Genomic DNA, 14,067 nt, shown 5'->3' with positions numbered 1-14,067 from the left:
CATCTATGAGAACACGACTATTATTCATAGTACCGCTGATGTGAGCGTCGATTCGTCTGCTCTGGCTGGGTCGTTCACGTCAACCTTTTCCGAGGGAAGTGATACCTCTGTTACTTCAGGTGTGGTCGAGAAAACTACAGCTCCCACCGCAGAGACTGAGACCGGAGTGACTACCGGTGGCACAGCTGCTGGAGCTGAGACAAGCGATTCAGTTTCCATTGAGTCAACCGCCTCCCAGTCCACCACATCCGCCGCCACGACACCCGTCTCTCTTCCCTTCGAACCAACCTACCCTCCTCACAATTATGACTTTGGTGCTCAAAGCTCCGCAAACAACGGCTGGCCAACATTCTCCGTTGACTCCAGCGCCGATGCAGCAACTGGTTTCTCGTCTTTCACCACTTTCCTCACTACAAGCAAGGCCACCGATACTGCTTCTGCTTCTACTTCCACTGGTATCAAGGAGCCTGACTACGAGCCACCTGCCTACGAGCCTCCTTCGTACCGTGAGCCTGCATATATCCGTAAGCGATGGGGTTTCGGATGGTAGGCGATTTCGTTTAGTACAAAGGACGCGGGTGTACTTGCTTGATTCTTGTCTTTTTTACTTTCTTGTGAATGACTTGATGTCTTTCTCCCTACTTTGATTGATTTAATCTTGTTTTTTTTTGTATCTGGGATACGTTGTTATTTGGAGGTAGATAATTGATAGAAAATAAATTGTGGTTGCTTGACTTTAGAGGTTAATGGCAAACGTGGTTAGTTTGCAGCATGATATTGAATTTGCATTTATGTTGGCGTCTATTTCTTCTAGTCCAACTAGAACAACCCATATCTACCCTCTCAAGTTATTGTGATGCTAACCAATATCATCTGACTAGCTTACACTCTCCCATTCCATAGGATCAACCATCCAATCCCATTCATCATCCACAGCCATGCCCATCTCATCATCATAGTCATCAGCCCACGACCGCCCCTGGTTGTCCTTCTCAACCTTTTTAGCACCAATACTGTAGCCAACTTCCAAACCAGCCAGGATCTGTCCCACGAGCCAGGTTAGGTCATACATCTTGAGAGGTGGCGTCTCTTTCCCTTCGCCAGCATCCTTCCACCTATTCCTCAGCTCTTTAGCTTTCCGTAGCGCCATGTTCACTTCTCCACTTCCTAGTGCCTTGTATAGGGGACAAGACACCTCTTCCAAGGCGTTGATAACTTCCTCGTGATATCGGTGCTGCTGTTTCCTTCCGCCGGCAAACCTTTGATGCGGAATTTCAATATCGAAGACGAGGAGGAGAAGGACGATCGCTTGCTCAATCCACACGTAGAACTCATGAAAGTCCACCTTGAAGTTCCTCTCAGCGTCGCCCACCGTGAATCCAAACTTTTCCGGATGCAGTGCACGCTCGTACGAGTTCTTCAGATCAACGAATCTCCATCGCAGCCTCTGGCAGGCCTGTTCAAAGCGATGGAAAGCTTGTGACGATGTTAAGCGTGTCGAACTTGGAATTGAGCTCGGCAAAGGTGTCGTGGCTGAAATCGAGCCCTTCAAGGGCGCTGGTGGTGAAATTGAGTCAGATAAGGGCGCTGGAGTTGAAACAGAGCTTGGTAAAGGTGCTGAGGCAGATGGTGGCGGGGGCGTTGGTCGCGATGAAGGTTGCGACGAGGCGCGTGCTGAGGGAACAGAGTTTTGAAGGCGAGAACGACCTCCCGTCGCCCAGATAGAGCCTTTGAGACCTGTCGCGCCTGACATGATGCTATTGAATGAGTTGAACGAGTTGAGATGACGTGTAACTTGAGAGAATGCGAAAAGGTCCGTGAGTGATTGAAAGGGCAGACTTTGTTGCTGGCCAACCTCGGCTCAGGATCAGGTTTAGTTTGCAAGCCTATTTGCTTTTTTGTTTTATCTCATATACTTCAATTGGCCAACCTCCTTTGTTTCCGTGGCTTAGATGCCTTGAAGCCTGGCTGAAGCAGCACAAACTGACTTGTTTCACGTCTATTTATGCTTGCGGCGGCCTGGTTCCTAAAGCGGAGTCAACGTGCACTAGCAATGCCTTTACCCATGAGCTCAAGCTGAGATAGATGATAAAATAGTGATAATGTTAAGTTGTAACCGAAACAATATCTCGTGGTGATGAACAAAGAGAGATGTTCAAAGGAATGAAAGAACGAAAGTGAGTGAGTGAATAGGTCGACTCAATTAACGATTGACAGCCACGGATTTTTAGTGCCCGTTGATGGCTTATTCATCGGCGGTAATTGGCTTTGACTCTAACTTAACTTGGCTGTGTGAACATCAATTCCCACTAGAACTGCATCAATGAATTCACTCTCATAAACATGAGAACAATTCATTACCAATCTCTAACATTGATTATATCGAGAAAGAAACAAGATCAATACACATGATAAGTATTTACCATATCAATATATACAATGTTCGTTCACTATAGACAGCGCAGACGCAGCAAGCCTCAGTAGGTTGGCTACCCAACTCATGTCCAGAAATCAATCAATCAATCAATCAATCAATCAATCATGTTTACTTGCTCGCCTGACACAAACACATCATAAACTGGCCGTAGGCGACAGCTCTTAACCATATATGCTCCTCAACTCCTGCAATTCAGACATCTCAGCTTCTGGACGCCATGTTCAACGCTATCCTGATGACCCAACTCAAAAGCAACAAAAACACACAACTCCATTATTCGCATCTTCTTGACAGTTCCAATCGATAGTCTGTCTATAGGCCGGCCTATGTTGAATCGCGCACCTTTTTGGTCGCCTTGGCCGTACCAATATGAGTGTTGTGCACCTGTTCTTGTTAGCTTTGTAATAACCGATACATGGGAACAAGCATACCTTTGTCGCAAATCGAAGACTTGTCAATGTTTCCTTCAGATGTGTCTCGAGTGGCGAAACCATAACAAACATCAGAGTCTTGCTGTTACCTCCCAGGCTGTATTGCAGCAAGTGGGTCAACTTGGAATTGCGGTACGGGATGTGACCTGATCCTCGTCCGAGTGCCTCGATGACATCGCCCAAGCAGCTGAGACTCTTGTTGATGTTTTGGGTTTCCTTCATACGGTCGCCCTCAGCCTGTGAGTGCTTGAGACGCTCGGAACCCGCCAAATCAACAAGGTTCAATGTGCCCTCGCATCGCTCCCCGGTGGCAGAATTCTCTCCGATCAGCTTGAGGATAAAGATACTGTGGGATCGGGACGACCGCTCGTTGGCCTTGGTGGCTGCTACGGATCGGTTGTTCTGTGCCTCCTCAAGCATCATTTCTACACTGGATGGACTGTCAAGACGTACTGACTGGCAGTTCGTGATTGTTGTCTGCTTGCGAATTTCGTCATGACGAATCTCCAACTTTCTTGCTGCAGCTCGATCATTGGGCGTCAACAAGTCGTTGAGCTCTTCGTTGTACACCTCAACAAACGAACCCTCCATGGTGTACTCCCAGGACTTTTCCTTGAGCTTGGTGATGGTGTCGTAGATCATGTGGGTGGCACGTGGGATCATACCATCGATAGAAGACATGGTATGTGTCTTTCCAGAGCCTGTTTGGCCATAACAGAAGATGCACACATTGTAGCCATCGAGTGCGCTCTGAACTAACTGAGAGATCTCGCCGAAGATCTCTTCGTTCTGAGTACCGGGAACAAAGACACGATCGAACTCGAACGGGTAGTTCTTCCGTGTGATTTGTCCCAAGCTGCTCTTTTCCTCAGGGCCAGCTAGAACGATCTCGGAAGATGTTTTGTCATCAGGGAACGACATCTTAGCCTCCTCTCCCTCTCCATTACCCAGGGGCGGTCGAACACGGCACATGACTCGAATGTTGCCCTTGAGCTCTTGGTACTTGTTGAAAAGAACTCGTCGCTCGGTCTCCTCCTTGATGAGCTTGGTCTGGGCTTCTTCGGCTACACGGAGGGCTTCTTGTAGACGTGCCTCCATGTTGGCGAATGAGTCCGACTGGGCCTTGTTGTCTGATTCAAGGAATTCGACGTGTGACTTGAGCGAGTTGATCTTGGCCTCTAGTGTCGTGTTGGCTGCCGAAAGTTCGGCGATGCTCGTTTGAAGAGTGCTCTTCAAGGTGCGTTCCCGCTGGAGATCCCCTCTAAGATTTTCCACCATGGAGTTGGCTTCTTGGAGTTCACGGTCCTTTCTTTGTATAGCAACGCCCATATCCTGGTGCTCGTTGCCCATCCGGGTTCGTAGTTCTTGGATCTCGCGGTCCTTCTTTTGTCGCTCTTCCGACAATTCCTGATGGTAGAGCCTTGTCAAGCTTTCGACCTTTTGCTCGTGGTCCTTTGTCTGTTCCTCCTTTAGTCGGTCCAATTCTCGCTTGAGCTCTTCGGTTGCTGTTCTATGTTGCCGTGATATGTCGTCAATCTTTTCTCTATGCTTTCGTTCCTGGTCGTCCATTTGTCGTTCGAATTCCCACTTTTTCTTGTCCATTTCGTGTCGGATCTGGCGTCCTTCCTCTCTTGCCGAGTCGAGATCTGATTTCAAGGCGTCGTTCCTCATGTCGAGCTTCTCCTTATCACTCTCCAACTCTTTCACTGTAGAAGGTTTAGTAATTTCCCTGATTTTGGTCAGAAATGCCCACCTCGCTTCTTGGCTAGTTCAAGAGCATCATCATGCCCCTTTCGCTCAATAAGAGTAGTGTTGACCATCTCCTTTAGTTCTTTGAATTGGGACTCCATGTCCACGACTCGACCGTCAACGTCCCATGCTACATATGATGTCAGATTAGAATCTTTGTTTAAAAACGCTTTGCTGGGGGAAGGTGCTTTGGCAGGGGATTGGAATGTTTTGACGGGCGAAAGAGCCAGTGACTCTTCGAATTGCGCAAGCTTTCGTTTCACTTCCTCAGTTCTTGGTGCTTTCGGAGGAGCTCCCTATGCCCACTCTGAAGACGCCAGTTGAGAGGTAGCGATCTTGTCATTCTGGCCAACTCTGCCACGTCGTTTACAAGGAATATTGGATATATGCGATGCAATTGAAGATTGTGATAATCGACGTGTTGGGGGGCGGGAGATCGCTTGAGTCCCGGGGATATCTTGATCTTCGAGGCTTAAACCATTGAACTTTGTGGTTAGAGAACTATCTCTGATTGTTGGTAGGGCTGGAAAGGCTTGTGATGTTCTTGTCTTGTTGCGGGGGAGCGGGACGTGCGATTGTGAACAGAATAGCTGAATTCCTATCGTACCAGTATTTGCTGGAGGCTCTTGTCGTTCTTCTTCGCGGATAGCATGCGCTGTTCGTGGACGGGGTGCTTGGCTTTTCGATCGGGTATGCGTAGGGCGTCCATTGACTCCATTAGGTCCGTTAATTCGTGTAGTCGTTGTCGTTGTCGTGCCATATCGTCCGTTTTGGGTGGCCTTGTTAAAGCCCATCGATGTAGCTGCGCCGAGTCGTGACTGAGTGGTTGAGGGTTGCTTGAGCTAAACACAAGGAGTTAGCAGCTGCAAAGTTATATTAATACCGTGACCATATGCCCTGTGATCTAGTACAAGTTGATATGCAGGGAGGACAAAGTGGATGCGGTTCGGGCTCAGGAGCAAAGTCTTGTCTCTAGACTGCTTTCGTGACGTCGGTTTAAAAATGTCGAGTCGGTGCGGTCGAAGGGTGATTTTGGTGCGCCAAACTGGTGCAAGATCAGAGAATTTGTGACTTACCCCGGAAGACATGCCCGCTAGACTCTGAGGCCGCACACCTGATCGTGCAGCCGCTGCGCCGGAGGCATAAGATGTAGGTTTGGAAGAATACTCGAGAGCGCGTTCGGAAAGCGGCTTGCGCTTAGGATCAGATTGCGCGGCTATACGATGTCAGATAGAGCTGCGATATCCCTGAAGTTAGATTTACCTGGTTGAGGGATCTCGCGCTTCAGGTTCTTGAGGGCCGATAGTGAGCTCGCAGTAGACGCAATGCGAGCATTGTGTTGCGACTCGCTCCATTCCGTAAGGCCTCCCCCTCCTATCGACATGGACATCGAAGAAGGTGCGGGGAGTCGACTCATCTTGGAGGTTCGAAATGACTGTGAAGGTTGATGATAAGTGTCTGTCTCAGGTTTTTGACGCGAATTAACAACGTACTGAGGTGTCCTCCATGGTGAAAACAGTGCGCCCGCAATTCAGAGACAAAAGCAGGAGGCACGGACAACAAGCAGCAACGAAGCACTTGTTGTAGACCGCAGTAGCAAAAGTAAGTAGTGTGAATATACGAAAGCTAACAAAGAGTGAAAAGCAGTGGTAACAAAAGTGGTACACGCTCGGTGCTCAACTCATGGATGGAGCTACTATTATGGTTGACTTGGAACGATCCTCATGCGGGATAGTTTCGCTTGGAGATTGGCGATGTGGAAGCGTTGATTGTTTACGTCAAGGCGTTGCTGGGGCGATGGACCGAATCCGTTTTTGGAGACACCCCACCACGGAAAGGGGACTTCCAAGTTGACATCACTGTTTGTATGTACAAATATAGCCTGAAATATAACCTCTCGATAAAAAGAATCTCGATGACCTGGTCAGCTAGGTCTTGTATGATTGTTTTTCTAATCGGGTTTCCTGCAGTGCAAACCGCCGTTGTCAAGTGCAACGCCGTACCAGCAAAGCGTTAAAGCTTCAGCTCTCAAAGCTATGCAACCTTCAAGTCTTGTCATGTGGAATAGAACACTTGACATGGCTGTTACTGCTAGGCCAGGCAGTGACTTCCAAGCTATTGCATATGCCTGGTGATTCCAAGAACACACTGTGAATCGAAACATTGTATCACCATGTTACCTCATATTCGACTCTTGCCCATGTAGCCCACCCGACCCAACTTTTACTGATCTATTCTTATGCTCCAATGGACTAACTGGAGCCCGTTGTACCACTAAACTTTCTACAATATACCACCAAGTAACTATCTACAAAGTCGACCTTAAAGTGCTACAAGGTTGAACCTCTATGACAGCTACCCCAGTCTAGGCCAAAAACATCACCAACGTTCGGCTGACTCAGCCAGCACCGTTGACAAGTCCCAACGTGGGGCGACAATTCACACACAAATTCACATGTCACTCTTGTCCGTCCATCTTATGACATGACGCTTGATAGCATGCGCTGTCGTAGAATCTGACTTCGCAACGCCGTCTCATTTGTTCTCGTCATCCGTAGCCGAGTCGCCTTTTTTCCCTCAGACAACGACTAGCAAACATAAAAGCGAAAGGCTTCTCATGTCTCGATAGCTAACCCCTCCGCTTGTCCTCTTCTTTTGTCTTACACCACGCGATCACCAGCAACATGGAAAAGTACAGCCAATTTCGCGATCGAGGTAATTTACCTTCAGAAACTTGGTGTTATTCACATGCTAATGTTGATAGCAACGGGTATTGCGCCCTTTCTCCCTGTCTCGACACCCATTTCAGCGGTCGCGATATTCACCCACGCCGCACTCTTCCTCTTCCGCCTCCCATTCTTCATCGCCTATTTCGCCGGCTACTTTCTCTTCTTCCACTTCCTCCCGTTGCCCGTCATCTTTAGAAAAGTTGCTCTTTGGGGGTTGATGGCCATACCGGGAATATGGTGGATTGATCTACAGCTCGACGGCGTCAAACGTGGCACTTTGGCGGACCAGCCCCGCGAGCGCTTCCCTCACCCCGGTTCAGTTATTGCTGTCAACTTCTCGAGTCCCATTGATGCGATCTACCTCGCCGCCATCTTCGACCCCATCTTTACAATCTCGTATCCTGATACTCGTCGTGTGCAGCGTGTTAGCTTGCTGGGCGCTGTTCTGGCAGCTCTTTCGCCCGTACGAACTGCTCCTCCTCCGAACGCCAAACTTGTCGAAATCAAGGACATTTTGGCTAGCAACCCAGGACAAATTGTGGCCGTTTTCCCTGAGTGCGGAACTACCAACGGAAAGGCCATTCTGCCTTTTAGCCCGAGCATCCTTCAAACGCCAGCTGATGTCCACATTTTCCCCGTGAGCATTCGATATACACCCTCCGATGTCACGACTCCCGTGCCTGGCAAGTGGTTCCGATTCCTGTGGGATCTCCTTTCTCGACCAACAACATGTATCCGTGTGCGCATCGCTGAGGGCCAGATCAACACATCTGCCGCAAAGGTCAATGGTGTCTCACATTCTGCCCCCACTGAGCTGCGCCAACGTAACGATGTGAGCGCCGGCGTCTCCGCGGATGAACAGCGTGTTCTCGACCGCGTGGGTGAGGCTTTGGCTAGACTCAGCCGTGTCAAGCGAGTCGGCCTCACGATGAAGGACAAGGCATCCTTTGTTGACGCACTGAACAGTAAGAAATGATTACGATAACAAAAGATGAAAGAGCCAACACGGAGATGTTGGTTGGTTGGTTCGAGAAATGATTTGTGGAAAAGGAGTTGCCGCATTGCAAGGAGCTTGGAGGTTTTTTGTTCAGTCAGCCAAATACCTACGATCATTCGTAGGACCGTGTTTTCTGCCTTGGTCTTTATATTTAATTTGATACGTTCTATGTTGTAGCCTGTTGAGTAGAGTCGTCAAGCCCCGAGCACTTCTTATATCACCAATCACGATGAATAATCTGGCAAGGTATTTAATACAAAAAATATTTGGATATAAGTTCTGACCCGAAAAATCTAAATTCGCCTTTTCCGACCCCATTAAAATGAATTACATCGTGACATATAACAGTTTTGCTTGGCTTTCATGAGCCTTTTAGTTCTTGAGTCCGCTGTCGGTGACACAGCCCTCACTGGCGTCCCTGACCAGCTGAGCGTACTTGCTGAGAGTACCCTTGGTGTACCGGGGAGGAGGGGCCTTCCAAGCCTTGCGGCGGCGAGCGACCTCCTCCTCGGGAACAACAAGGTCGATAGCACGAGACTCGGCATCGATGACGATGCTATCACCGTCCTCGACAAGGGCAATAGGACCACCCTCCATGGCCTCAGGGACAATGTGGCCAATAATGAAACCGTGGGAACCACCAGAGAAGCGACCGTCAGTGAGAAGGGCGACATCCTGACCAAGACCAGCACCCATGATGGCAGAAGAAGGCTTCAGCATCTCAGGCATGCCAGGACCACCCTTGGGTCCGTCGTATCGGATGATGACGACAGTCTTCTCACCCTTCTTGATCTCACCAGCCTCAAGGCTAGAGATGAAGGCGGGCTCGGAGTCGTAGACACGAGCCTTACCCTCGAATCGGAGACCCTCCTTGCCAGTAATCTTACCAACACAGCCACCAGGGGCCAGCGACCCGCGAAGAATCTGGATGTGGCCGGTAGGCTTGATAGGGTTGCTCAGGGGGCGAATAATGGTTTGGTCCTCGGGGAATCCAGGCAAGTCCTCGACGTTCTGCTTCATGGTTTTACCAGTGACAGTAATACCAGAGCCGTCAATAATGCCCTCCTTCAGGAGGAACTTGAGAAGAGCAGGAGTACCACCAATCTTGTGCATATCGGCCATGACCCACTTTCCGGAGGGCTTCAGGTCGGCAAGGAAAGGAGTGCGGTCGGAAACCTTTTGGAAGTCCTCAATGTCGAGTTTGATACCGACAGAGTCAGCAATGGCGATAAGGTGCAGGACAGCGTTGGTGCTGCCACCAAGGATGGTGGTGACGATCATGGCATTCTCAAAGGCTTGACGAGTCATGATGTCACGAGGTCGGATATCCTCCTTGAGAATGTTGCGGATAGCAGGTCCAACAGCCTCACACTCGGCGACCTTACTGGGGTCCTCAGCAGGGCTGCTGCTGCTACCAGGAAGGGTAAGTCCCAAAGTCTCAATGGCAGTAGCCATGGTGTTGGCAGTGTACATGCCACCACAAGCACCACCACCAGGGCAGGCATTTCGGATAATATCGAATCGCTGCTCCTCAGTAATCTCGCCGGTGATGTATTGGCCGTAGGCCTGGAAAGCAGAGACGATATCGATAGACTCGCCTTGCTTGGTGCATCCGGGCTTGATGGTTCCACCATAAACCATGATGCTGGGACGGTTGACACGACCCATGGCAATGGCAACACCGGGCATGTTCTTGTCGCAGCCGGGCAAGCTGACGTTGGCATCGTACCATTGACCATTCATGACGGTCTCGATACTATCGGCGATAATCTCTCGGCTCTGGAGGGAGTATCGCATACCGGTGGTACCCATGGAGATACCATCAGAGACACCGATGGTGTTGAATCGGTAGGGAATGAGACCGGCCTTGGCAACAGACTCCTTGACGTGGGCAGAGAGGTCCATAAGGTGCATGTTGCAAGGGTTTCCCTCGTACCATACGGACGAGATACCAACCTGAGCCTTGTTCATGTCATCCTCAGAGAGGCCGGTGGCGTAGAGCATAGCCTGGGAGGCACCCTGGGCCTTGGGCTGGGTGATGTTGGAGGAGATCTTGTTGAGCTTGTCATCGGCGCGGATGGCTGTGGTAGACAGGAAGCGGCTGCATTGGAAGAGTGATTAGTATTTACATATGAATTGACCTTGTGTAGGAAATTCTTGATCGTTGGCAATGGATCGTGATGAACATACCCATGGCTCCTGGAGGAGAGGGGGAAAGCTCCCACAGCTCTGGAGCGCAGTAGTGACCGGGAAAGCATGATGACGACTTGAGGCTGTTTACAAGAGCCAATTGAAGCTTTTCACGACAAACTCAAAAGGTCACAGCGTGCGTGGGATGGTCAATCGCCCAGAGATGCCAGAAATAAAACGGTGGTAAGTTTGTGGAATTTCTTAAGCTGGGGTTCAGCTGCGATGTCGGCTGCCCTTTTGACCAAAATTTCCCAGTTCAGGTTCCCTGTGATCTTCCCTCTGACTTTTGGTGCTCCTCCCCCGTTGAGTGCTCCCCGCATGACAATTCGAGCATTGCCATTGGTTGGAAGGAGTATTGCCAAGTTCCTCCGGGGGAAGTGCTTCTACTCCGGCGGGGCTTTCAGCGCATTGTCCACTTTGCCCACTCAAATCATGTCATAGGAGCTACCAATACAACTTGCATACTATTCTGCCGAGCTTCCGGGCTTATGACAGCTTATGACACTAGGTATACCAAGTGCATTGTTTATCACGAGTGAGAGTGTGAGTTTCAGTAGTTGTGAGAGACATAATTGTTAAAATCATCCTTGCCAAGAAACTATGAGCGACACCGGCGGTCTTTATTGAACTGCTAATGCTACCTAGGTAGGTACTATGTAAGAAGCAACCAGCGTTGATACTCTATATTTCTTTATATCCTATGTCTCCCATCTCACAATTTGTCTTAGTGAAAGACCTAGGTCATAGTAACCTGCTCACTTTTAGTCTCCAGTACGTCCAACGAATGAAGAAGTAACTTACCATATCATATATGTCTAAGAATGGCATGTACTATTTCTACCAGTGACAAGACACAGTCCCCATTCCCTAAGACTTATTCATTCAGCTTCGGGAGGCACGTTCCAAACCATTCAGCGAATCCTTCATCTTTTCAGAAATGTCCTCAATGAACTTGAAAGCAAACACTTCAAAATGATGACCATTAATATCCACCACTTCGGAAAATAGATTCTTGTCATACAAATCCCACCCAAGATTTCGCTCCTCGCGACTCATGTCCACAAGATCTTTCTCACCATCCTTCACTGGCAAGGCCTCTTTAGCTCGGAGCAGAGAGATTCGTGGCCTTTCTCCTATAGAGTCCTCGTGCCAAACTGGAGGATCCCAAGACTGAAGCATACGGCGAGCATCAGCCATGGAAAGGTCGGCAAGAATCTGGTTCTTGTTTCTGCCTTTTTCTGATCCTTCGCCGGGTCTCTTGCGGTTATTACTCGAGTACTTGTGCGGGTAGATTGTGTCAACCATAAGAATACCGATAACTCTGATTTCGGTATCCTCAGGGTTGAGCTGCTTGGCGATCTCAAGACTCAAGTGGCCACCCAAGCTCCATCCTCCGAGAAGTATTTGGATCTTTCCATCCGAATTGTATCGCCTGGGGAAGTCGGGCTTCTCGACAGTCTCAATAATCCAATGTGTGTAAAGCTTAGCCATGTCTTTGAGTCCCCCGTCGAAGGGTTCCCCGCTGTGAAAGTTGGGATTGTAGATCCCGTAAACAGGACGGTTAAGAGGTTCCAAACAGTGATATGAGAATGTTGTGCCGCCGCCATCGTGGATGAGGAAGACTGGTACAGCTTGACCGGCCTGCCAGTCTGCAGGCTGAATGCATTCAGGATTGTTGTCCATGGCTGCGTGGATTTGAGTTGCAATGGTTTCTATGCAGGGACCTTTCTAGATCGACGTGAATTTGAGATGTTTGGGCTGGGTCTTCTCCCAATGTCGATGTGATATATCGTTTGATTCGGTTTTGTAGACGCTCAGTGAGAAGAACAAAAATCGCTCAAATAACTTGCAACACTGTATTTCGCTTTCAACTCTGTCGAAAGCAAACGTTGTGAAACTTGGAAGCAATAAACAATGAACAAACGAATGGTTACAATCCTCTATTGCCATGGCCATCATAAAAAAAAACGGAACCGCTCTATCGGCGTGTGTCGGCCATGACAGCTGGCCGTCGGTAGATGTGGGGCCGTAATTGAAACCGACCGGAGTGAACGGGATGTAGCACATGTACAAAATCCCTGTCTTGCTTATTATCATGGTGTCTTTCTATTTTACAATTCCACTAATATTGCCTTGGCTCAATGAGCTCTGCCTGCGGCTCTGCCAAATATCCTTGCAGCCTCCAAAGGAGTAGAAACAAGCTTCGCATGCTTTCACTTCTGTGATTCTTCAATATCATCAGTTCCTGGCCTTGGAACTCTTTCGCCTCTGTTCTCAATCGCTCAACCTCTGACTCGCCAAGTAGAAATACCAAGTCGTGCACTGCGATCTTCCCACCGTAATTGGCATTCTGCACATCAAGAGTGGCGTAATTATTCATGTCTTCCATTGGTTCTGTTGGTATGTAGAGCACGGCCCCGCCAGCAACAGATTGTGCTGCTTCTTCCCAACTCCCGACCGGCATGATAAATTTATAGGGTTCTTTTCCGTCGCGCTTACTCGAGCTTCGTGCGATGAGGGCGTCGACAGCTTGGCGTCGCATCATCTTGAGCAGCAAGTCGCTCATATCAGGTCGGAAGACTCTTTTTCCAACAGGAGGGATGCCGTATGTTCCCATACCATTGCGTTGAGCTGCCATTCTAGCTTGCAGTGATCTGTTGTTTGCAATTTTATCGATCACGTTCTTTCGTGAGAGAGCGTAAATGACGAAACGTCCGGGCCGGTGGGAATCTTCCCTGATTTCTCCATCGAGGCTGTGTTTTTCCTGTCCTTCCAGAATATCATCCTCGACTTTTGTTGTTTCCTTTCCTTGTAACGACTCCCCGCTGTTGGCGGATGCCTCTCTTTGCAATGTTGTGTCAAGGGCCTCATATTTCTCAGGCTCCATTTCTTGTGTTTGTACATTAGTGTTGCTCTTGTTATCCTCTCCCGGCCTCTGAAGACTCCATGGCATGACGTTCGCGAGAGCCAGTGGGCCTGGGGCATACCACGCTTCCGTTTGAGTGGAATCCGGATGCCTAACCAGCTCGAAATCCTGCAAGAAATGTCTAGGTAGAATTGCATTCGTATTCTTGCACCATCTCATCGGGGTCATCAATGCCTCGGCTATAGTGACACTTAGCCATGATATATATATATATAAATACGGACGACATACCGTATGGGTTATTTGAAAGGTGCTTGCGAAATTGTCCTGATACTTTCCCCGCCTCTGGTTTGCGCGACCGTCTCCTTGAAGCGATCCATTCCGCATCAAGAATTGGGGATAGTGGCAATTCTCCTGATTCTGTCTCGATTGTCTTTTTCTCCAGGTCTATCGGATCGTCCCGGTTTTCTATTCTCGTAATTTCCGCTTGTATTTGCCTAAGAATTTGTTCTCGAGAATGTTTTGATCTATCGTAGGAAATCCATTGTTTTTGGCCGTCAATTGTCAATCGCAGGCTCCGGAGCTGATCGACGCAGACCTTTGTACATCTGTTCATCGTTTCTCGAGGTATCATGATCGGTTCATCGTAATTGGTATCGTGCTTGTTC

General features: G+C 49.0%; 6 protein-coding genes across 6 annotated transcripts; 1 reads left to right on the top strand and 5 right to left on the bottom strand.

Annotated features, from left to right (window-relative positions):
* Positions 1-738: 738 nt before the first annotated feature.
* On the bottom strand, positions 739-2,196 carry EDB82DRAFT_486855 (uncharacterized protein). Its single transcript, XM_025730523.2, has one exon. It carries the CDS (start codon positions 1,751-1,753, stop codon positions 878-880), a length of 876 nt encoding a protein of 291 aa, XP_025589639.1. The 5' UTR covers positions 1,754-2,196; the 3' UTR covers positions 739-877.
* A 313-nt stretch (positions 2,197-2,509) lies between these two features.
* EDB82DRAFT_486852 (P-loop containing nucleoside triphosphate hydrolase protein) lies at positions 2,510-6,359 on the bottom strand. The gene is made up of 7 exons (XM_025730524.2): positions 6,111-6,359; positions 5,881-6,052; positions 5,694-5,833; positions 5,225-5,459; positions 4,622-4,747; positions 2,869-4,574; positions 2,510-2,821 (listed from the first exon to the last, which is right to left on the bottom strand). Exons 1-7 carry the CDS (start codon positions 6,123-6,125, stop codon positions 2,762-2,764), a joined length of 2,454 nt encoding a protein of 817 aa, XP_025589640.1. The 5' UTR covers positions 6,126-6,359; the 3' UTR covers positions 2,510-2,761.
* A 714-nt stretch (positions 6,360-7,073) lies between these two features.
* EDB82DRAFT_486849 (uncharacterized protein) lies at positions 7,074-8,627 on the top strand. The gene is made up of 2 exons (XM_025730525.2): positions 7,074-7,332; positions 7,382-8,627. Exons 1-2 carry the CDS (start codon positions 7,302-7,304, stop codon positions 8,320-8,322), a joined length of 972 nt encoding a protein of 323 aa, XP_025589641.1. The 5' UTR covers positions 7,074-7,301; the 3' UTR covers positions 8,323-8,627.
* Positions 8,593-10,773, bottom strand: EDB82DRAFT_564844 (dihydroxy-acid/6-phosphogluconate dehydratase). The gene is made up of 2 exons (XM_025730526.2): positions 10,534-10,773; positions 8,593-10,444 (listed from the first exon to the last, which is right to left on the bottom strand). The coding sequence occupies exons 1-2, from the start codon at positions 10,599-10,601 to the stop codon at positions 8,716-8,718; spliced, it is 1,797 nt and encodes a 598-aa protein (XP_025589642.1). The 5' UTR covers positions 10,602-10,773; the 3' UTR covers positions 8,593-8,715.
* A 233-nt stretch (positions 10,774-11,006) lies between these two features.
* On the bottom strand, positions 11,007-12,551 carry EDB82DRAFT_49158 (Alpha/Beta hydrolase protein). Its single transcript, XM_025730527.2, has 2 exons — positions 11,335-12,551; positions 11,007-11,284 (listed from the first exon to the last, which is right to left on the bottom strand). The coding sequence occupies exon 1, from the start codon at positions 12,214-12,216 to the stop codon at positions 11,416-11,418; it is 801 nt and encodes a 266-aa protein (XP_025589643.1). The 5' UTR covers positions 12,217-12,551; the 3' UTR covers positions 11,007-11,284; positions 11,335-11,415.
* A 104-nt stretch (positions 12,552-12,655) lies between these two features.
* On the bottom strand, positions 12,656-14,015 carry EDB82DRAFT_520477 (uncharacterized protein; the record flags this gene model as incomplete). Its single annotated transcript, XM_025730528.2, has 2 exons — positions 12,656-13,638; positions 13,691-14,015. The coding sequence occupies 2 exons, from the start codon at positions 14,013-14,015 to the stop codon at positions 12,656-12,658; spliced, it is 1,308 nt and encodes a 435-aa protein (XP_025589644.2).
* Between the last annotated feature and the right edge of the window lie 52 nt (positions 14,016-14,067).

The sequence above is a fragment of the Fusarium venenatum genome, assembly GCF_020744135.1.
Source record: "Fusarium venenatum strain MPI-CAGE-CH-0201 chromosome Unknown EDB82scaffold_1, whole genome shotgun sequence".
In the NCBI taxonomy this organism is placed as follows: Eukaryota; Fungi; Ascomycota; class Sordariomycetes; order Hypocreales; family Nectriaceae; genus Fusarium; species Fusarium venenatum.
The sequence above is the reverse complement of the archived record's forward strand: the minus strand, read 5'-3'. Positions and strand labels throughout refer to the sequence as shown.